The 23,296-nt window shown below is 44.3% G+C and overlaps 2 protein-coding genes across 2 annotated transcripts; both read left to right on the top strand.

Moving 5' to 3' along the window:
- The first annotated feature begins 8,345 nt into the window (after window positions 1-8,345).
- Window positions 8,346-11,694, top strand: LOC140126082 (E3 ubiquitin-protein ligase TRIM21-like). Its single transcript, XM_072145188.1, has one exon. It carries the CDS (start codon window positions 8,374-8,376, stop codon window positions 9,973-9,975), a length of 1,602 nt encoding a protein of 533 aa, XP_072001289.1. The 5' UTR covers window positions 8,346-8,373; the 3' UTR covers window positions 9,976-11,694.
- A 9,500-nt stretch (window positions 11,695-21,194) lies between these two features.
- Window positions 21,195-23,014, top strand: LOC140126081 (E3 ubiquitin-protein ligase TRIM39-like). Its single transcript, XM_072145187.1, has one exon. The coding sequence runs from the start codon at window positions 21,224-21,226 to the stop codon at window positions 22,823-22,825; it is 1,602 nt and encodes a 533-aa protein (XP_072001288.1). The 5' UTR covers window positions 21,195-21,223; the 3' UTR covers window positions 22,826-23,014.
- Window positions 23,015-23,296: the final 282 nt, after the last annotated feature.

Below are 23,296 nucleotides of genomic sequence, written 5' to 3'. Positions count from 1 at the left end.
AAAGGAGATGTGTAACACCCAAAACTGGTGGACTTCACTGAGGCATGGAAGAGGCATGCAAAAGTAGCATGATCTTAATTTAAAAGGGACAATGTCCCCGGATTTTATTCCATTAAGCTACTAGCCCCCTCAGGTAGGGTATAAAATGTTGTTTGTAGAATCCATTTTTTTCTGTGAAATCTCACACTTTTTTATAAACAAAAATTTTTTGCCAAAGTAATTGTAAACAGTTTAGAGGTGGCGGGCAGTGTCACTTCAGATGCCACTATCTTTGGTTCAGTAGTATGTAAAGGAAGCTACAGAACTGGAGATGAAGGCAATAAAATACATAGTTGGAAATGTGAGCTGCAGATAAAGATTTGGTTTGAGCCTATTATTTTAACTGCCTGAATCTCTATTTCTTTAATCAGAAATCCTGATGTGATCTGAAAGATGTGATTCTTATCTTTAAAATGACACCATAAGCATCTTTCTAGGTACTATAAAACCAAATATAGGGGCTACTGAATTGACACTTCACTTGCAACCTCTACACGTGACTCACCTCAGGCAAAATATGACTCTTCTCTGCTCGTGATTTAAAAAAAAAAAAAAATAGGTAAACAGAGGCGAGGTATCACATAAGAGGGAATTATGGAAAGGCCATTTCATTCTATGAGGGGGCTGAAAGTTTAATAGGAAAAATCTGGTGACAAAGTCCCCCTTCACTGAAACGAGATGGGTGTCAAAAAGAGAATATGGTCTCTTTGGTCTTCTGAAACCCAACCCTATGTGACACATATGGTATAAAGGGTCTTTGTACGTTTCTCAACGTGGCCATCACGTTGCTTAGGCTACTAGATCCAATTTATATCTGAACTACCACTCCTGGTCACTCCGTACTTCCTTGCTATGTTGCTGTTGTACTTTCAAGCAAGGCCTACCATCTGTTTCTCTAAAGCCCTCGATGAGCAGAGCACAGATCACAAAGCCAGACAGTGAACAGTTACTATGGAAACATACTGAATTGTAGGTATAGCCCGCTTCCCAGATGTAAGTTAGGGTGAAGTAATGAACCACACAAGATGGCTGACAAGGATAAAATGGAGTATTTCCCCACTTAGGTCAGAGGCAGAGGAAACATACTGAATTGTAGGTATAGCCCGCTTCCCAGATGTAAGTTAGGGTGAAGTAATGAACCACACAAGATGGCTGACAAGGATAAAATGGAGTATTTCCCCACTTAGGTCAGAGGCAGAGGAAACATACTGAATTGTAGGTATAGCCCGCTTCCCAGATGTAAGTTAGGGTGAAGTAATGAACCACACAAGATGGCTGACAAGGATAAAATGGAAGATTTCCCCACTTATGTAAGAAATCACCTCAGAGGCAGTGGAAAACATACTGAATTGTAGGTATAGCCCGCTTCCCAGCTCTAAGTTAGGGTGAAGTAATGAACCACACAAGATGGCTGACAAGGATAAAATGGAGTATTTCCCCACTTAGGTCAGAGGCAGAGGAAATATACTGAATTGTAGGTATAGTCCGCTTCCCAAATGTAAGTTAGGGTGAAGTTATGAACCACACAAGATGGCTGACAAGTGGGGAAATCCTCAATTTATCCTTATGTCAGAAATCACCTCAGAGACAGAGGAAACATACTAAATTATACGTATAGCCAGCTTCGCAGATCTAAGTTAGGGTGAAGTAACGAACCACACAAGATAATTATAATAATAATTCTTTATATAGCGCACACAGGTTACGCAGCGTTGCACAAATAATGACAAAGTGGTCTTTGTCCCCATGGGGCTAACAATCTAAACAACCTACCAGTATGTTGTAGAGTGGGCGAGTAAACCGGATGACCCGGAGGAAACCCACACAAGCACGGAAAGAGCATACAAATTCTTTGCAGATGTTGACCTAGGTGGAACTAGAACCCAGGACTCCAGTGCTGCAAGGCAAAAGTGCTACCCACTCAGCCACCGTGCTGCCCAAGATGGCTGACAAGGATAAAATGGAGAATTTGCCCACTTATGTCAGAAATCACCTCAGATGCAGAGGAAACATACTGAATTGTAGGTACAGCCCGCTTCCCAGATGTAAGGGTGAAGTAATGAACCACACAAGATGGCTGACAAGGATAAAATGGAGGATTTCCGCACTTATGTTAGAAATCTCCTCAGATGCAGTGGAAACATACTGAATTGTAGGTATAGCTGGCTTCTGAGATCTGAGTTCGGGTGAAGTAATGAACCACACAAGATGGCTGACAAGGATAAAATGGAGAATTTCACCACTTAGGTCAGAGGCAGAGGAAACATACTGAATTGTAGGTATAGTTCGCTTCCCAAATGTAAGTTAGGGTGAAGTAATGAACCACACAAGATGGCTGACAAGTGGGAAAATCCTCCATTTTATCCTTAAGTCAGAAATCACCTCAGAGGCAGAGGAAACATACTGAATTGTACGTATAGCCCGCTTCCCAGATCTATGTTAGGGTGAAGTAATGAACCACACAAGATAATTATAATAATAATAATTCTTTATATAGCGCACACAGGTTACACAGCGCTGCACAAAGAATGACAAAGTGGTCCCTGTCCCCATGGGGCTCAAAATCTAAACAACCTACCAGTATGTTTTGGAGTGTGGGAGGAAACCGGATGACAAGGAGGAAACCCACGCAAACATGGAGAGAACATACAAACTCTTTGCAGATGTTGACCTAGGTGGGACTAGAACCCAGGACTCCAGCGCTGCAAGGCAGAAGTGCTACCCACTCAGCCACTGTGCTGCCCAAGATGGCTGACAAGGATAAAATGGAGGATTTGCCCACTTATGTCAGAAATCACCTCAGAGGCAGTTGAAACATACTGAATTGTAGGTATAGCCCGCTTCCCACATCTAAGTTAGGGTGAAGTAATGAACCACACAAGATGGCGGACAAGGATAAAATGGAGGATTTCCCCACTTAGGTCAGAGGCAGAGGAAACATACTGAATTGTAGGTATAGTTCGCTTCCCAATTGTAAGTTAGGGTGAAGTAATGAACCACACGAGATGGCTGACAAGTGGGGAAATCCTCCATTTTATCCTTATGTCAGAAATCACCTCAGAGGCAGAGGAAACATACTGAATTGTACGTATAGCCCGCTTCCCAGATCTATGTTAGGGTGAAGTAATGAACCACACAAGATAATTATAATAATAGCGCACACAGGTTACACAGCGCTGCACAAAGAATGACAAAGTGGTCCCTGTCCCCATGGGGCTCAAAATCTAAACAACCTACCAGTATGTTTTGGAGTGTGGGAGGAAACCGGATGACAAGGAGGAAACCCACGCAAACATGGAGAGAACATACAAACTCTTTGCAGATGTTGACCTAGGTGGGACTAGAACCCAGGACTCCAGCGCTGCAAGGCAAAAGTGCTACCCACGCAGCCACCGTGCTGCCCAAGATGGCTGACAAGGATAAAATGGAGAATTTGCCCACTTATGTCAGAAATCACCTCAGATGCAGAGGAAACATACTGAATTGTAGGTACAGCCCGCTTCCCAGATGTAAGTTAGGGTGAAGTAGTGAACCACACAAGATGGCTGACAAGGATAAAATGGAGGATTTCCCCACTTATGTCAGAAATCACCTCAGAGGTGGAGGAAACATACTGAATTGTAGGTATAGCACGCTTCCCAGATCTATTTTAAGATGAAGTTATAGACCACACAAGATGGCTGACAAGAACAAAATGGAGGATTTGCCCACTTATGTCAGAGGCTAAGGAAACATACTGAATTGTAGGTATAGCCCGCTTCCCAGATCTAAGTTGGGGTGAAGTAATGAACCACACAAGATGGCTGACAAGGATAAAATGGAGGATTTCCCCTCTTATGTCAGAAATCACCTCAGAGGCAGAGGAAACTTACTGGTTGTCATTTATCTTATCTCTGTTTGTTTTGGCTGTTTTTTGCCTGTCTTATTTCCGTCTGCTTCTTTGGTAATTTATCAATCTCACTTTTTCCTTGTGTTAAATGAGTTTTTTTTTCCATTTTCTAAGTATGGGTTTGTCTGTAGTTTTTTGTGCCAATAAATGTAGCACATTTTGAAAGGATAAATGTCATTTGCGATATTTAGCACATCTGGAATAGAAGATAAATGTGTCTTAATGACGCAAAACAAATGTCCCCAAAATTTGCAATATACCAAAAAATGTCTCAAAAAAGCAGGAAAAAAAATAAATATTAATGACCCCCACTGAATTGTAGGTTTAGCCGGCTTCACAGATCTAAGTTAGGGTGAAGTAATGAACCACACAAGATGGCTGACAAGGATAAAATGGAGGATTTCCCCACTTATGTCAGAAATCACCTCAGAGGGTGAGTTAGGGTGAAGTTATAGACCACACAAGATGGCTATCTACCTATGTCCAGATGGCACCTTCAAATACTTTATTTTTTTCTTTCATTCTTTTGACTAATGATAAATCAATGACGTTGCTGGTGTCCTATAAGATGATGGAGCAGAGATACACAGCTAATACTTCCACCGCCGGGACGCAGTGTGCATGTCACCATATTTCAGTGCATTGGCTAAAGTAAAGCATTACTGAGGACCCTTCATATTGATCCCCAATAAAAATGCCACTAAACATAAATGTATTCATGCATATATGCAGGTAAACTGTTATAAATAGATGTATCTATACATGTATATATGACTGGATATCTACATGTGAATATTTATATCATTATATACATTTATATATATTTTTTTGTTTCTACAGTTGCCCTAAATATACAGCATAGGAGTAGTAGTACTGTGTGTCCCCATATACACTACCGCTCAACAGTTTGGTTTCTGTTTTCCATGAAAACTCATATTTTCCACTTCGTCCCCCATGACAATTCCACCTGGAGGATACCCCTTGACTTCTGCAGGGACAGAAAGAAGAGAGGTTAAAAGGACTCCTCCCACATCCTCCTGCCAGTGTTCTTCCTGTCCCCACAGAGGTCAGGTTAAGAGAGTTTCCCTTTCTCCTTCTGGGGAGGGGGGAGAGGGGGGGGGGCTTACCGTAGCGGGCAACGGCATTGCACGGGGAGAGGAGGAGGAGGTGAGCGCAGCTCACCCCCGCCCCTCTCCATAGGGATACATGGCGCACGGCGCCGTACTACGGGTAAAGATAGGACAGGTCCTATCTTTTTCCCGGGTATGGATCGGTACGGTGCCGCACAACATAATTGTCAAATAAATCAAATGTCTCAACATGAGAAAGAAGATGAAGGTTATCATTATTGTTATTAGACATAAATTAGGGTTCATCTGGGTCCTTTCTCGCAGGAAGTGTCTAGCCAGCTCAAGGCCAACCATTGTTCAACTAATCAGACCCCAAATTCCTGTGTCCTATGCTTCCACTGTGCACTAAGTTCACTCTCACATGTAGTGAAGAAGTTGATAAGTTCATTGCATATACAAGTAATGAAGCTTTGACTAATTCTCTATTAACTCTATTTAACTATGAATTACTTTAACAATATATATTTATATCTCTGCTATGGGACACAACATACATATTTATATCTTTCTGGAAGGGGCGTGGTGCATATAGATCTCTCTAAGGGGCACAGTATATATCAATACTTCTGTAATGGAGGACAGTATTGTTAGAGTAATCCAAAAACAGCCAAGCAGAAAGTAATTAATCAAATAAATGCATTGGCCGATAACATAGACCGTTGTATAGGTGGCACACGGCTTTCACCAGAGCCCGCCACAAAAAAGGTTGGACTTCTTGCGGCGTGGTACCACCAGGTCGTTCCACAGGTGCGACTTTCTCCGTGGTGGAAGCCAAGTCGAAGTACAGAATCGTTAGGCAAACTCGTGGTTGGAGACAGGCAGCACAGTATCAGAGTCGGTGTCACAACGGGAAATCAGGATAATCACCATGGGCATGGAACAAAGCTTTCTCTCAGGCATAGAAGCACAAACATCCAGCAGGGGATTTATCAGGGAAGGCTGCCAGTCAGCGCCAATTATCGGCATGCTGGCCCTTTAAATCTTAGCGAGCGCACTAGAATATGAGGATTTGCGGGCCAGAATGTGGAAGCCTCGGAGACCGCTGCGGGAGCTGGGGGGGAGTTACATTGCAGACTGGGTCCAGAGGCACCGGGAGGAACACGGGTGCGCCGGCGACCCTGTGCCTTTGACAGTAACCCCTCCTTCAGCCCCCTCTTCTTGGAATGGATGAACCTGTGCAGAAGAGCATGATTCACTATGTTGAGGCGTTGGGCAATCTGGAGATAAAGGACATTCCTATGATCTGTATAGACGAAGACCGGATGGCGAGCTCCTTCCAGAAGATACCGTCATTCTTCTAAAGCAAGTTTAATGGCCAGTAGTTTAGGATTTGCTTCCTTTTTTTGTCAGCGCTACAATGGGAGACACGAGAGAGGAAAAATGTGGAATAAATGCTGGTAATAATTTGCGAAGCCCAGAAATCTCTGTACGGCACGTAGTCCCAGTGGGCGAGGCCACTGAAGTATGGCAGACAACTTGGCAGGATCCATTTGTAGTCCTTTGTCAGAAATAATATATCCCAGGAACGGAAGAGTATTCTGATGAAATTGGCATTTCTCGAACTTGGCATATAATTGATTAGCCCTTAGCTGCCTGAGAATTTGCCGGATGTGGATCTGATGAGACGACAGGTCAGAAGAAATCACCAGAATATTGTCCAACTAGACAACGACACAAGTGTAGAGCAAGTCTCTCGTTGACAAATTCCTGGAACACTGCATTGCAGAGTCCAAAGGGTATGACTAGATACTCAAAATGTCACTCGCAAGTATTGAAGGCTGTCTTCCATTCATCGCCTTCAAAGATGCACATGAGGTTATATGCCCCCTGGAGATCCAGCTTGGTGAAAACCTTGGCACCCCATAGGCCATCAAAAAGTTCATGGATGAGAGGCAAAGGGTTTTTCACCGTGACTTTATTGAGACCAAGGTAATTGATGCACAGACGGAGGGAACCATCATTCTTAGCCACAAAGAATAATCCAGCACCAGCAAGAGAAGACGACTTGCGGATGAATCCCTTCTGCAAATTCTTCTTGATGTAGGCCGACATAGCCGCGGTTTCGTGCACAGGTAATGGGTATACCTGAGATGTACCCGGCAGCAGGTCAATGGGGCAGTTGTAGGGACGTTGCGGTGGCAGAATCTCCGTTTGTTTCTCAGAGAAGACATCTGCATAGTCCATATAAGAAGCAGGAAGACTCGCCAGCTGCTTGGTGGAATCCGCAGAAGACATGGTGGACACCAGATGGAGAGCCATGAGACACTCTGGTCTCCAATGAAGAATTTCCCTAGTCTGCCAGTCGAGCATTGGAGCATGTTGCTGCAACCACGGGAGGCCCAAAAGCACAGAGGGCATAGACCGGGAGAGGTCAGGACAGGCAGCACAGGATTGGAGTCAGGAACGGAATCGAGTTCAGAATAATTGTAAAGGGCATGGAACAAAGCTTTTTCTCAAAGATCTAGCAGGGGACACAGGAAGGGGCTGGGAATTTATCAGAGAAGGTGATTGGTCAGCTCCAGTTATCGTGCACTGGGCGTTTAAATCTTAGCGAGCCGGCGTGCGCGCACCCTAGGAGACTGGGACACGTGCACCGGACCCCGGGAGCCGAGGAGACCACCTCTGGAGCCAGGGGATGTAAGTGACCTTGTAGGCTGGGTCCAGAAACACCGGGAGGAGCACAGGTTCACCTGCGACCCGGGATATGGGTAGCAGGAGCACCCATGCCCGTGACACTCTCTGGAAGGAGTGTGGTGCACATAGCTCTCTCTATGGGGCACAGTACATATCAATATCTTTCTGTAAGAGGCACAGTATATATGTATATATCTCTTTATATGGGACACAGTATATATATCTCTATATTCATCACCGCTGTCACAGTATATGTCTTTATTCATTATAGGTGGTAGTATATATTTATGTGTGAAATAGAGGGTTATGTAAGTATGTGAAATCATTTAGGATACTTTATAGATGTGTATAGGGGACCCGGGTCTTGGTTCTGTATTTATGTATTGAGCTTGGTCCTGGTGATGTTTTTGTGTAATACACTATTATAAATATAATTCATTTAATAATTCATGACAGGCAATATATTGTTATATGAAAGACAATGTGCAAGGTTTAATTAAAGGAAGGACCCTGTTTAAGCTAGCACGAGAGAAACAGAATATAATAATGAACGGCATCCATTAACAGGTTAACAGAAGCAGATCTTGTGCAGTTCAGCCCACATTGTGGACGCATGTACAAATTTGGCCTTCCTGATCATCATAGAATTGTAGTTTAGTTTCGCCTCCTCCTCTGTCAGCCATGGCGTCTGCTGATCTGAGAGAGGAGCTGGACTGCTCCATCTGTCTGACCACTTATACAGATCCTGTAATGCTGAGATGTGGACACAACTTCTGCCGGGTCTGTATTGATCGTGTGCTGGATACACAGGACGGGTCTGGGGGTTATTCCTGTCCTGAATGTAGAGAAGATTTTAAGGAGCGGCCGGCACTGATGAGGAACTTTACTCTGATGAAAATAATAGAAAACTTACTGACTACTCAACCAACACCGAAAGAAACCGGGATCTTCTGCTCTTACTGTGTGGACTCTCCTGTACCTGCTGTGAGGTCCTGTCTACATTGTGAGGCTTCTCTGTGTGATAAACACCTAAATGTTCACAGCAAGTCACCAGAACACGTCTTATCTGACCCCAGCACTTCCCTGGAGAACAGAAGATGTTCTGTCCATAAAAAGTTTCTGGAATATTACTGCACAGAGGACGATGCTTGTATCTGTGTGTCCTGTGCTACTGTTGGGGAACATAATGGACATAACATGGAGTCACTGAATGAGGCTGTCCAAAAGAAGGAGGAGAAACTTAGAAATGTTCTCCAGAAACTGATCACAAAGAGAAAGGAGACTGAGGAAAGAGTCCAGAGTCTGGAAGAGCAAAGGAAAAAAGCAGAAGAAAAAGCATCTGGAGAAGCTGAGAGAGTCACTGCCCTGTTTATAGACATCAGGAGACGACTGGAGGACCTGGAGAAGAGGGTCCTGAGTGAGATCTCCAGGCAGAAGGAAGAATCCCTCTCACTGTTTGTTCTGATCCAGAACTTGGAGATAAAGAAGGACGAGCTGTCCAGGAAGATGAGGCACATTGAGGAGCTGTGTAACATGACTGATCCACTGACTGTGTTACAGGAACCAGACACAGGTGACTTGTGTGATCCTGAGGAGGGGGGAGGTGATGAGGACACAGGGGGACATGATAACCAGCGCCATGATGTAGATGGTCTGGATGTGACTGTGATCTCAGACACATTACACACATTATTTGACATAATATCAGGTATAAGGAGCGGGATCTATGTGGAGGGTCCTGTAGACATATTACTGGATGTAAACACGGCTCATAATAATCTCCATATATCAGACGACCTGACAACTGCAACCAGGACACAAGAGAAGCAGAATCGTCCAGAAACGGCAGAGAGATTCCAGGATTATCAGGTGATGAGCAGCCGGAGATTTACCTCAGGACGACTTTACTGGGATGTGGAGATCAGTAGATCAGGGAGGTGGATTGGGGGCGTGTGTTATCCCAGTATAGACAGGAGGGGAAATCCGTCACTTATCGGAAGTAATAAGAAATCCTGGGGTTTGTGGGGGAAGTGTAATCATGAGTGTTATGTGATAAATGACAGAAAAGTGATCCTGTTATGTGACAATATCTCCAGTGATAGAGTCCGGATCTGTCTGGATTATGAGGCGAGGGAGTTGTCCTTCTATGAGCTGTGTGACCCCATCAGACACTTACACACCTTCACCACCACCTTCACCGAGCCCCTTCATGCTGTGTTATTTGTATGGGAAGGTTCTATAAGGATATTAGGGGGAGGCAGGAACTGGAAGAAACCAGCGTAACCTAAGAAATCATGCACAGGCTTCTTATTGTAACCACCTATTTGCTTTCAATCAGTATCTGACAGATTTAAGCTGTCAGTAAAGATACTGTGAGGTCCTGGGTCTTGGACTGTGCTGATGTTGTGTTGTCCATGCCATGTAATACTGCACCCATTAGAGTAGGGACCCTCTAAAACCAGCCTCCTCCTGTAGCCTCCTGTCCTCCAGACTCTTTCTGTGGTCTCCCGTCCTCCAGTCTTCTCCTGTGGCCTCCTGACCTCCAGACTCCTTCTGTGGTCTCCTGTCCTCCAGTCTTCTCCTGTGGCCTCCTGTCCTCCAGCGGCACCAAGTTCTGCAGGATTTTACTCACCTTTCCATCGTTCCCCCACAGTCCTGCTTCCTCCTGTTCCCGGGGCTCCGAGATACAATGAGAAGGGGCAATCCGGCTGTGGCACCTCCCCTCGGATAGCCCCGCCTGCTCTGCCTCATCATCTTGGAGCCCCAGGGATTGGAGTAAGGGTTCTTTCTTTAAGCAGGAGCAGGATGCACCTCCTGGTCTCAGCTTTGCAGTTCTCAAATCAGAGGACACCCCCCATAACTACTACCACCCATATAGAGGCTCCCTGATCGAAACTACTACCCGTACTGAATATCCCTGCCCAATTACTACTACCTCCCATATGGAATATCTCTGTCCATAACTACTACCTCCCATTTGGAGGATCCCAGCCCATAACTACTACAGCCCATATGGTATATCCCTGCCCATAACTACAACCTCCCATCTGGAGGATCCTGGCCCATAACTACTACCCCCCCCCCCCATATGGAATATCCCTACCCATAACTACTACCTCCCATTGGAGGATCCCAGCCCATAACTACTACCCCCCATATGGAATATCCCTGACCATTACTACTACCTCCCATTTGGAGGATCCCGGCCCATAACTACTACAGCCCATATGGTATATCCCTGCCCATAACTATTACCTCCCATATAGAGGACCTCTGCCCATAACTACTACCGCCCATATAGAGGATCCCTTCCCATAACTACTACCGCCAATATAGAGGACCCCTGCCCATAACTACTATCACTCATATAGAGGAACCCTTCCCAAAACTACTACCACCAATACAAAGGATCCCTTCCCATAACTACTACCTCCCATATAGAGGATCCCTGCCCATAACTACTACCTCCCATATAGAGGATCCCTGCCCATAACTACTACTGCCCATATAGAAGATCCCTGCCCATAACTACTACCACCCGTATACAGGATCCCTGCCCATAACAACTACCACCCATATAGAGGATATAGATAATCTCCATCTTGGACTTCTTCCAGTCGGGGCCTGAGGAGATGAGTAACCAGAAGACATCTGGTGTTGGATTCAGAATTATGTCCAGCAATCCAAAAAAGTCTAGCGATGTTCACAAATCCTCCTCAAATTTTGTGTAGGCCTTGATTGACAAGTGTCTTTTTATATTTATATGTATGAGAGATAATTCACTCCTACTAGGCCGGACTGGGAGAAGCTGGAGGAAAGCTGCGCCACAAACTCCTCTCTTCTGTCAGAAATGTATGTTTTCTGTCATACACTTTGACGACCTGGGTGACCGCAGTGCTGGGGACAGAACTCCTTACATGGTAGTGATAGTTCCCATGGTGTCCAGCACTGTGGTGTGGTCAGCCTGGGACACCGTACTCTGAATGAACCGTGATAACAGGCCGGTCAAAGTACAAAAACATGATAAATCTCGCTACCGTCTTCTTATAAAACCTGATGCTTTATCATGACGTTGATTCATGCTGTATGCCGGATTTATTGTTTTTTGAAACCGTACTTGTATATACCTGAGAGGCCTGGGTAATCCATCACTCGGAGATTACTTCGTATTACCCACAGAGAGAGGAACCTATCCTTACTATATAATGCACATATTTTGAGCCCCCCCGCCCCTCCTACATAGAGCTGTGCTGCTGTATCTAAGCTGCCATTATAGAGGTATCCACCGTACATAGAGCTGAGCTGCTGTATCTAAGCTGTCATTATAGAAGTATCTACCATACATAAAGCTGAGCTGATGTATCTAAGCTGTCATTAAAGAGGTATGTACCCTACATAGAGCTAAAGTCCTGTATCTAAGCTGCCATTATAGAGGTATCCACCTTACATAGAGCTGAGCTGCTGTATCCAAGCTGCCATTATAGCAGTATCTACCATACATAGAGCTGCTGTATCTAAGCTTCCATTATAGAGGTATCTACCATACATAGAGCTGAGCCGCTGTATCTTAACTGCCATTATAGAGGTGTATACCATACATAAAGCTGAGCCGCTGTATCTAAGCTGCCATTATAGAGGTATCTACCCAGGGCCGGCTCCAGGTTTCAGTGGGCCCCTGGGCGATAGAGCCTCAGTGGGCCCCTTAACAGTGAACTCATGTGGTGGCATGACCCTGGCAGCTGAGCTCAGACACAGTAAAAGACAATCATATTTCAATTACATCGGCAACAAGGATGCCGTCGCTGATGTAATTAAATTTTCTGATCAGGAGCGTAATGGGCTCCATAGCAGACCATTTCCTTGCATGTTTTTACACAATCACAATCATTTTTACACTCATATACGTGTCTACAGATTTATACACACATACAGTATATACACATCAAATTTACAACATACACACAGATATACAGCATATATACACACACATCCTGTATGTACAGCATATATATGCACGAATCCCATATATACAGCATACACACCAAATATATATACAACATACACACACATCCAGGATATACAGCATATATACATACACATCCAATATATACACACAGCACATACGCAGATATACATATGCATCCAGTATATACAACACATACGCAGACATACAGCATATATAGACACGCATCCACTATACACAACACATACGCACAGATATACAGCATATATACACACGCATCCAGTATATACAGCACATACACACACATATACAGCATATATACACACGCATCCAGTATATACAGCACATACGCACAGATATACAGCATATATAGACACGCATCCAGTATACACAACAAATACGCACAGATATACAGCATATATACACACACATCCAGTATATACAGCACATACGCACAGATATACAGCATATATACACACACATCTAGTATATACAGCACATACGCACAGATATACATCATATATACATACACATCCAGTATATACAGCACATACGCACAGATATACAGCATATATACACCATACACAGCATATATACACACATCCAGTATACACAACAGATATACAGCATAAATACACAAAAAAACACATATACAGCACATATACACACAAACACATACAGTATACATGCATTTACATATATAGCAATTATACTTACCCCAGCTGGATGTCGCTCGGTCGGAACGTGGTGGCAGGATCAGGAAGAAGGTGGACAGCGCTGTGAGGTGCTAGGACGGGCCAGGCCGGGCAAAAGTCGGACGGGACGCGAGGTGTGCGGGCTGCCGGGGCGCGAGGTGTGCGGCCCGGGCCTGAGGCAAAGCGCGCAGGCCGGGCAGGGCGCACGGCGCGCAGGCCGGGCCTGACGCATGGCTCAGGACGCGACACGTCACAAGAGAGGTGGGTTGGGCAGGGCAGAGGGCCCGCCCCACTACCTCTCCGCCCGCCCCACTACCTCTCCGCCCGCCCCACTACCTCTCCGCCCGCTTGACCGACCTGCGGGCAAGTAGTAGATTGTGGTGGGCCCCTTTGGAGCTCCGGGGGCCCCGGCACTTGCCCGGGTCAGCCGGGTGCTGACGCCGGGCCTGTATCTACCATACATAGAGCTGAGCTGCTGTATCTAAGCTGCCATTATAGCAGTATCTACCATACATAGAGCTGCTGTATCTAAGCTTCCATTATAGAGGTATCTACCATACATAGAGCTAAACTGCTGTATCTAAGCTGCCATTATAGCAGTATCTACCATACATAGAGCTGCTGTATCTAAGCTTCCATTATAGAGGTATCTACCATACATAGAGCTAAACTGCTGTATCTAAGCTGTCATTATAGAAGTATCTACCATACATAGAGCTGAGCTGCTGTATCTAAGCTGCCATTATAGAGGTATCTACCATACATAGAGCTGAGCTGCGGTATCTAACCGGCCATTATAGAGGTATCTACCATACATAGAGCTGAGCTGCTGTATCTAAGCTGCCATTATAGAGGTATCTACCACATATAGAGCTGAGCTGCTGTATCTAAGATGCCACTATAGAGATATCTACCATCGATAGAGCTAAACTGCTGTATCTAAGCTGCCATTATAGAGGTATCCACCGTACATAGAGCTGAACTGCTGTATCTAAGCTGCCATTATAGTACTTAAAGGAAATCTTCAACCAGGATGAAGGATTGTACACCCAGCACACTGACAAACTGGTGTGCCCCCTCTGGCAGGATCCGCTCTTCTTTAAGCTTCTTATGCCCTTGTTTTTAAGAATAAATGGCTTAAAAATAATGCTAATGAGCACAAGGGGCTCCAGGTTACGTTCAAACTATTGGAGCCCGGAGCCACTGAGGCTCATTTGCATAATTTTAAAATCCTTTTTTTTGTAGAAATCAGGGAATAAGAAGCTTAAAGAACAGAAGATCCTGCCAGAGGGGGCACACACCAGTATGTCAGTGTGCTTGGTTTACAATTTTTCATCCTGGTGGTAGTTCTCTTTTTATCAGGGTACGGGTTACTATAGACAAAGTATTGTATATGCCAGATATGTTTTTTTTAAATGTCTGTGTTATATGGTGTTTAAAATAAAGTATGAGAAACTTTACCTGGCTCCCAACCAGCAATTTCTGCTCTGCTCGTCTCTCCTGACTTCTGCGATGCTGATGTTCCTATTGGACCTGGTGATCATGTGATCACGTACAGCTCGTCACTCCTGCCCCAATAAAGTGGTTCTATTCCCTAAATATGCAAGTAAAAAATATAAAATAAAATTCCAAAAAAGAGTGAGAGTTTGTAATGGGTTTTGGGCCACACACTAAGGGATCCCTGGATCTTTCCAATATTCACCCCTTTACCGGAATCGGGACTTTTGTGTGGTTCCCAGTGAGACACCTCACCAGTGCGTGGTACAGAGGGATCGGGACAGCAAATAATCAAGGTCAGTCCAGAGTCAGGTGACTGTCAGAGGGTCGTGGCAGGGAGAACAGGATCACAAACGAACAAAACGAGGGACAGGAATCAGCAACAAAGTCACTGAACAAGTAGAGGGGTAGCTTCCAAGGGGGCAAATGGGGAGGTGGCTCCAGGGCCCAGGGCTTTGAGTGGCATCTGAACTGCGCCAGAAAAGCCCGACACCTCCCCCTCAACGTCCAACAGGTGTATGGGGTCGGAGAGGTTGCAATTTTGACTACATCATGCATTGTACGCCTGTTTTCATGCCTATGAACTGTGATAACATTTTTGCTTAATGGGGCTCATTTACTAAGGGTCCAAATTTCCGATTTGCAGCGAATTGCCACGAGATTTTGCTGCACACGCATCGCGCATTGGGGGGCGTGGCAGTCAGACAACCCGACGGATTCGGAAATTTGTGTCGCAAGATCAAGCACTCACATGCACCAGGCAGAAGCAGGTGAACTCCGGCGGTCCTCGGCGCAGCAGCGACACCTGGTGGATATCGGGCGCACGGACCTTAGTGAATCCTGGCAGACCTGAATCCTCGTTGGAGAACACGCCGCTGGATTGTGACTGGACCAGGTAAGTAAATGTGCCCCAATGTGTGTAATGTGTGTGGGGGCAGGATATTAGATAATTTGACAATATTTATCTAGTAATAGTTCTTTTCCAGTTTCTTGATATGTAAAGTGAAGCCTCCCATCATTTACCTCATCAGCCAGACATTCCTGTCCATAAAATGGCCGCAGTTGTAGGGTCATGTGATCACTGTGCAAGAACAATCGCCCTGCCAGGACCTTCATCTTATATTCCTGATTAAAATCCTAAGGTCCTGGCAGGGTGATTGCTCATGGACAGATAGAGATCCCATGATCCTCCATCTGCAGCCATTTTATGGACAGGAATGTCTGGCTGATGAGGTAGAAAACAGGAGGCTTCACTTTGCATATTAATAAGCTGTGCAGGAGTGTATGAATTGTAATAGTGTTTACAGGGAGTTGCATGTCTTGTCACTTTAAATAATTAAAGGTCATTTCTACTTAAATGCTAAAATATTCTCCAATTCTAGTGATGGCTAGGACAGCTGTAGAGGACTATGGAGGAGGCCAATTGTTTTTTAAAGATGAACCTTAATCAATTTACAATTGATTATATAATGGTTCTTAAGTGACATACAAATTAGCTCCTATCCATCGGATAGAGGCTAACTTGCTGACATTTTGGGGGTCTCAGTGATGAGACCCCCATGGATCACTGGAGTGGGGGTTTGTGGTACCCCCATCGTAACCCAAGATGAAGAAAGCTGCCATTCCCTACAATCTCCTTGAGTGCTATAGAGATGAATAGATGTTGGGTTACGGCAGGAGTACAATGGACCACTGTTCTTGTGATCTGTGGGGGTCCCATCACAGAGGCCCACACAGCAAGTTAACCCCTATCTTGTGTAAGAGTCCTGGGTCACCTCCCAGAGCAGGTTGTAGGACTCCTGGGCCATACCCAGTGCAAGCTGTAAGACTCCTGGACCAGTTCCAGAGCAGGCTGTAAGACTCCTGGACCAGTTCCAGAGCAGGCTGTAAGACTCCTGGACCAGTCCCAGAGCAGGCTGTAAGACTGTCCTGTCACTTTGCCCAAATGTTTGGCAAATTGATTGAATGTTACTTCTACTGAAATGATAGAATATTCACCTTGTCTGGTGATGGCTAGGACGGCTGTAGGGGTTTATGGTAGAGGCCGTTTTTTAAAATAGGTGAACTTTAATCAATTTACAATTAATTTTCATTGGTTTTAACTTAACAGAGGTTAACCCATGCAACTTGTATATGGTTCTGCATTGTACTAACGGAGGAATTAATCATACGCTGGCACATTGTGAGCTATTGTATGATGAAAACCCACCTCTCCTCATTGCTGAAATTATCAGAAGGGTCTGGCCTCTTAAATTATCCAGTAGCTAGCAACACTGGCATACAACTCTATGCAGTGCCCCTCCTGGAGTCAAATTGCACTAAAATTTTAAGCTACCTCCACACATCTGTGCTAAAGAGTGGTCTGCACTCTAGTGAGTCAGATTGTAGACATTCTCCCAGTTGCCTAAAAACTGGCACAGCCCTGGCAAATCCAGCATGGTTGGGGGCTATGAATAGAGGGTGGACACCAGGTGGAGATGCTGGATGAGGCCTCTGAGAAGAAGAAAAAGTAACTGAGAAATGTCCTCCAGGAACTGAACACAAAGAGGAGATGGAGGAAAAAATCCAGAGTCTGGAAAAGCGATGGGGAAAAAAAGGAAACGTCTGGATGACCTGGAGAATATGGTCTTCAGTGAGGTCTCCAGGCAGGAGAAAGATGAATCTTTCTCACCGTCTCCTCTGATCCAGAAGCTGGAGATACAGAAGGACGGGCTGTCCAGGAAGATGAGGCACATTGAGGAGCTGTGTAACATGACTGATCCACTGACTGTGTTACAGGAACCAGACACAGGTGACTTGTGTGATCCTGAGGAGGGGGGAGGTGATGAGGACTTAGGGGGACAATAGATCATTACATGTGGCCAATAATAGTTATTAGATTCCTTTCTATTACAGAGATGCACATAAATCTCTTTAAAGGGGTTGTCCTGAAATGAGTAATTATTTCAGATTTCCACCTGTCCCTAATTAATAAGAGCCCTTTTATATACACCTAATGGCCCGGGGTATGGCAATTGCTGCTGTTTCACAAGTCCCTGCCTAGCTGACTGACCCTATGACAAGCAGCAACCTCTCCCTAGCTCTGTCTCCTCTGTGTATTGGCATCTGCATTTGTGACCTTGCTTTATACTGCAGGGTCACATGTCCAGGCCAGCCAATCAAAAGCATCCCTACAGAGGACATGTCTGTGGTTGCTAAGGGGCTGGAAGTTTCTGTTTCTGCAGTCAGTTGAGCAGCTTTGCACTTTTTTCTGTGGGTGTTGAACCCGTGAAATTCGTCACCTCGACCTTGTTATACTTTATGTTAGTGGTAAATTTTGTCAGATAAGTTTTGTGTTTATTTGCAAAAAAAAAAAGAAATTTTCCATTTTCAAAATTCAAACTCATCGCCAGGATTTTAGTTTCCTAATTGATCCCTTTTGTAGGCTATAAAATTTTCGCTTTTTCGTTATTGGGGCCATGTGATGGCATTTATTTTGCAGGGATGAGACGCTTTTTCCAGTGTTACCATTTTGGGGTTGGTTTCCCCTATCGTTGAAAATGTAGGAACTTTTTTTGGGGGGGTCAGGAGTAGAAAAGCATAAATTTTTTTTTTGGTGTTCACCGTATAGCCTAATAATCATGTTATCCTTATTCTATGGGTCGATATGATTACGGGGATACCAGATTTGAATATTTTTTCTTACGTTTTACTAAATTTGTGAAATAAAACCCTAGTAGCCCTAATCTATCATTTTTGCATCGCCGTCTTCCAAGAACATTTTTACTTTTTTGGCTACAGAGCTGGTTGATGGCTTGTTTTTTGCGGGACATGTTGTACTTTGCAACAGTATAATTTTGGAGTACAGGCGGCCCCCTACTTAAGGACACACATAGTTACAGACAGACCCCTGTGACCTCTGGTGACCTCTCTGGATGTTACTATAGTCCCAGATTGCAATGACCAGCTGTAAGGCGTCTGTAATGAAGCTTTATTGATAGTCCTTGGTCCCATTACAGCAAAAAATGTTTAAACTCCAATTGTCACTGGGGCCAAATTTTTTTTGTCTAGATCTACAATTAGAAAATATACAGTTTTGACTTACATACAAATTCAACTTAAGATCAAACCTCCGGACCCTATCTTGTACGTAACCCGGGGACTGCCTGTACATATGTTTTTTTGATCACTTTGTATAGTATTTTTTGTGGGATTAAATAGGTAAAAATCATAATTTTGGGCTGGTTTTTAATAGGTTTTTTTTACGGTGTTAATCGTGCGGGTTCAACAATTATTTACTTTTATTCTATGGGTTGTTACGCACACAGTGATACTATATATGTGGGGTTTGTGTTATGATTTAGACTTTTTTTGCTCATTATATGTCTCTTTATATGTTATGGGGTTTATGGGCATTTTTATAAAAAAAAAACAAAAACAGAATTTTTATATTTCTTTTTTACATTTTATTAAAATGGCAAAGAACATTTCTCCAAAATGTGTTTCTGTTGACCCCTTAACGACCATTTTTTTTTCATTTTTCACTACCCACCTTCAAAAATCTATATCTTTTTTATTTTTCCATGTAAAGAGCTGTGTGATGGCTTGTTTTCTGAGAAACAAATTACTCTTCATAGTGATGGTATTTAATAGTCCATGCCGTGTACTGGGAAGCGGTAAAAAAAAAATCCAAATGCAGTGAAAATGGTGAAAAAACGTATTTGCGCCATTTTCTTGTTGGCTTGGATTTTACGGCTTTCACTGTGCGCCCCAAATGACATGTGTACTTTATTCTTTGGGTCGGTACGATTACAGGGATACCAAATTTGTATAGGTTTTATAATGTTTTCATACTTTTACAAGAATTAAAACCTCCAGAACAAATTATTTTTTTTATTTTGCCATCTTCTGGCACAATTTTTTCTTGTGTCATACTTCTGTATACGGAGCTGTAGGTGGTGCCATTTTTTGTAACTTTGGATGCCGTTTTCAATGCTACCATTTAGGACTGTATGGCCTTTTGATCCCTTTTTATTGAATTTTTTATATTTTTTAAAATGGCTAAAAAGTGCCATTTTCGACATTGGGGGCTATTTTCCGTTACGGGTTAAACACAGTGAAAAAATGTTATTATTTTGATAGATCGGGCATTTTTGCATGTGGCGATACCTAATGTGTTTATGGTTTTTACTGTTTATTAATATTTATATGACTTCTAGGGGAAGGGGGTCATTTGAATTGAGGTTTTTTTTTTTACTTTTTTTTATTGTTACTATTTTTCAGACCCCCTAGGGTACTTTAACCCTAGGTTGTCTGATTGATCCTACCATATACTGCCATACTACAGTATGGCAGTACATGGGGATTTTCCTCCTCATTCATTATAATGTGCAAATAATGAGACTGCCCCGGGTCTTCGGAAGACCTGAGGCTGTCATGTCAACCGATCGACACCCCCCGATGACATCACGAGGAGCGACAATATGCAGCAAAGACTTACCGGCTGTGGAGAGGGCTCAGCCCGTGCAACCCATTAAGGGGTTGAGGCTTTAAAGATCCAAATATAAAAATTTTCATTAAAAAAAATAATAGAATTTTTTTTTAAACAATAATATGATCCACAAATGTCCCTCCTCTAATTAACTTCTTGGCTCACACAAAGTGATTTATATGTCTCCGTCTGTATTAATGCACTGCACAAATAGATGGTGGGAATATTCAGCGTGCTCCATGGTGGAGTGATATTGCGATTTTTAATGAAAAATTAAAAAATACTCACTGCAAAATCACTGGCAACCGTAGGCATTTGTGTGATAATTCTGCCGACAGACGATTGACGTAGAGAAAGGAGGTGTGAGCAAGCCACCAGACTCGCACGTATGTATCTGCCCACATCGACTCGCTAGACTCTCGGCCTGGTTACCAGGAAGAGAATAAATGTAAATTTGTGGCTATTCGGAGCAGAGATTTTATTAGTTGAAGAAAGGTTGCCCTTATGCTATAAGGGTTCTAGGAGAACCTGCCCGCAACTCAATTTTTTCAAACAGCGGTGACAGGTTCCATTTAAGTTTAAGTTTTTTTTATTTTGCAACACTGCTTTGGCAGGGGCGTTGCACCTGCAACAAAGCTATGGGTAAAATATGATATGGATCCACAAATTGTATAAGAGACATATTATAGGTAAGTTCACAACAACTTCACTCCTGGGATTACCAGTGGAGACCTAAAGGTAATTAGAAACTCAATCAAAGGTGGCGTGAAAATGGTGTCTACTAACAGGTTAAATGAGACTGATCTTGTGCTGTTGAGCCCCGCCCTGTGCACACAGGTACAACACTTCTCCTTCCTGATTGTCTTAGAATTGTAGTTTCGTTTCTCTCTTCCTCCTCCGTCAGCCATGGCGTCTGCCGACCTGAGAGAGGAGCTGGACTGCTCCATCTGTCTGACCACTTATACAGATCCTGTAATGCTGAGATGTGGACACAACTTCTGCCGGGTCTGTATTGATCGTGTGCTGGATACACAGGACGGGTCTGGGGGTTATTCCTGTCCTGAATGTAGAGAAGAGTTTCAGGAGAGGCCGGCACTGATGAGGAACTTAGCTCTGCGGAAGATAATGGAGAATTTACTGACTACTCAACCAACAAGGAGAGGAACCGGGATCTGCTGCACTTACTGTGTGGACTCTCCTGTACCTGCTGTGAGGTCCTGTCTACATTGTGAGGCTTCTCTGTGTGATAAACACCTGAAAGTCCACAACAAGTCACCAGAACACGTCTTATCTGATCCCAGCACTTCCCCGGAGAACCGGAAATGTCCTGTCCATAAGGAGCTGTTAAAATATTACTGCACTAAGGAGAACATCTGTATCTGTGTGTCCTGTGGTATAACTGGAGAACATAATGGACATAACATGGAGTCACTGGATGAGGCTTCTAAAAAGAAGAAGAAGAAACTGAGAAATGTTCTTCAGAAACTGATCATTAAGAGAGAGGAGACTGAGGAAAGAGTCCAGAGTCTGGAGGAGAGCAGGAGAAAAGCTCAAGAAAAAGCCTCTGGAGATGCTGAGAGAGTCACTGCCCTGTTTATAGACATCAGGAGACGACTGGACGACCTGGAGAAGAGGGTCCTGAGTGACATCTCCAGGCAGGAGAAGGAAAAGTCCCTCTCACTGTCTGCTCTGATCCAGAAGCTGGAGATACAGAAGGACGAGCTGTCCAGGAAGATGAGGCACATTGAGGAGCTGTGTAACATGACTGATCCACTGACTGTGTTACAGGAACCAGACACAGGTGACTTGTGTGATCCTGAGGAGGGGGGAGGTGATGAGGACACAGGGGGACATGATAACCAGCGCCATGATGTAGATGGTCTGGATGTGACTGTGATCTCAGACACATTACACACATTACGTGACATAATATCAGGTATAAGGAGCGGGATCTATGTGATGGTCCCTGGAGACATATTACTGGATGTAAACACGGCTCATAATAATCTCCATATATCAGACGACCTGAAAACTGCAACCAGGACACAAGAGAAGCAGAATCGTCCAGAAACAGCAGAGAGATTCCAGGATTATCAGGTGATGAGCAGCCGGAGATTTACCTCAGGACGACATTACTGGGATGTGGAGATCAGTAGATCAGGGAGGTGGAGGGTCGGGATGTGTTATCCCAGTATAGACAGGAGGGGGCACCAGTCATACATTGGGACTAATAAGAAGTCCTGGGGTTTGTGGAGATATAATAATAATCAGTATTATGTGATACATGACAGTAATGAGATCCGGTTACGTGACAATATCTCCAGTGATAGAGTCCGGATCTGTCTGGATTATGAGGCGGGGGAGTTGTCCTTCTATGAGCTGTGTGACCCCATCAGACACTTACACACCTTCACCACCACCTTCACCGAGCCCCTTCATGCTGCATTATGGGTAATGGAAGGTTCTATAAAGATATTAGGGGGAGTCAGGAACTGGAAAAAACCATAAGCTAAGAAATCATCCACAGGTTAAATCTGATTGGTGGCTTATTTAGCCAGTAAGATAAATACAGGTGATGATTGGTACACGGCAGAAGTCCCTATGACTAGATCACATGATGGAGGAAGCAACTTCTGTGAGGTGATTATTTTTTGGGGGGATGATAAATGTTCTGTGTTGCGGTGATTGGACTCTGTCAGCATAGTATATATATGCAACATCCCCCACCGGGGCCTAGCCCTTTGCGGTGAGGCCTGGAGTCAGCCGGGGCCCGCGGTACCGGAGTGGCTGGCGGTTGCGGCCTAAGCACGCTATTGTCACGGTGCTTGGTACGGGGGAACCGGAGGGCTGTCCTACAGCCTGGCAGGTCTCCAGCAGGATGGTGTTGGCAAGAAAAGATGAGGGAGAGGCTGCTATAGCGGATCTCCCTGGGGCAACCCCTTAATGTCCCGAGTGTGAGTCTCTGGGTGATGGACAGGG

The sequence above is a fragment of the Engystomops pustulosus genome, chromosome 4, assembly GCF_040894005.1.
Source record: "Engystomops pustulosus chromosome 4, aEngPut4.maternal, whole genome shotgun sequence".
NCBI lineage: Eukaryota > Metazoa > Chordata > Amphibia > Anura > Leptodactylidae > Engystomops > Engystomops pustulosus.
The sequence above is the reverse complement of the archived record's forward strand: the minus strand, read 5'-3'. Positions and strand labels throughout refer to the sequence as shown.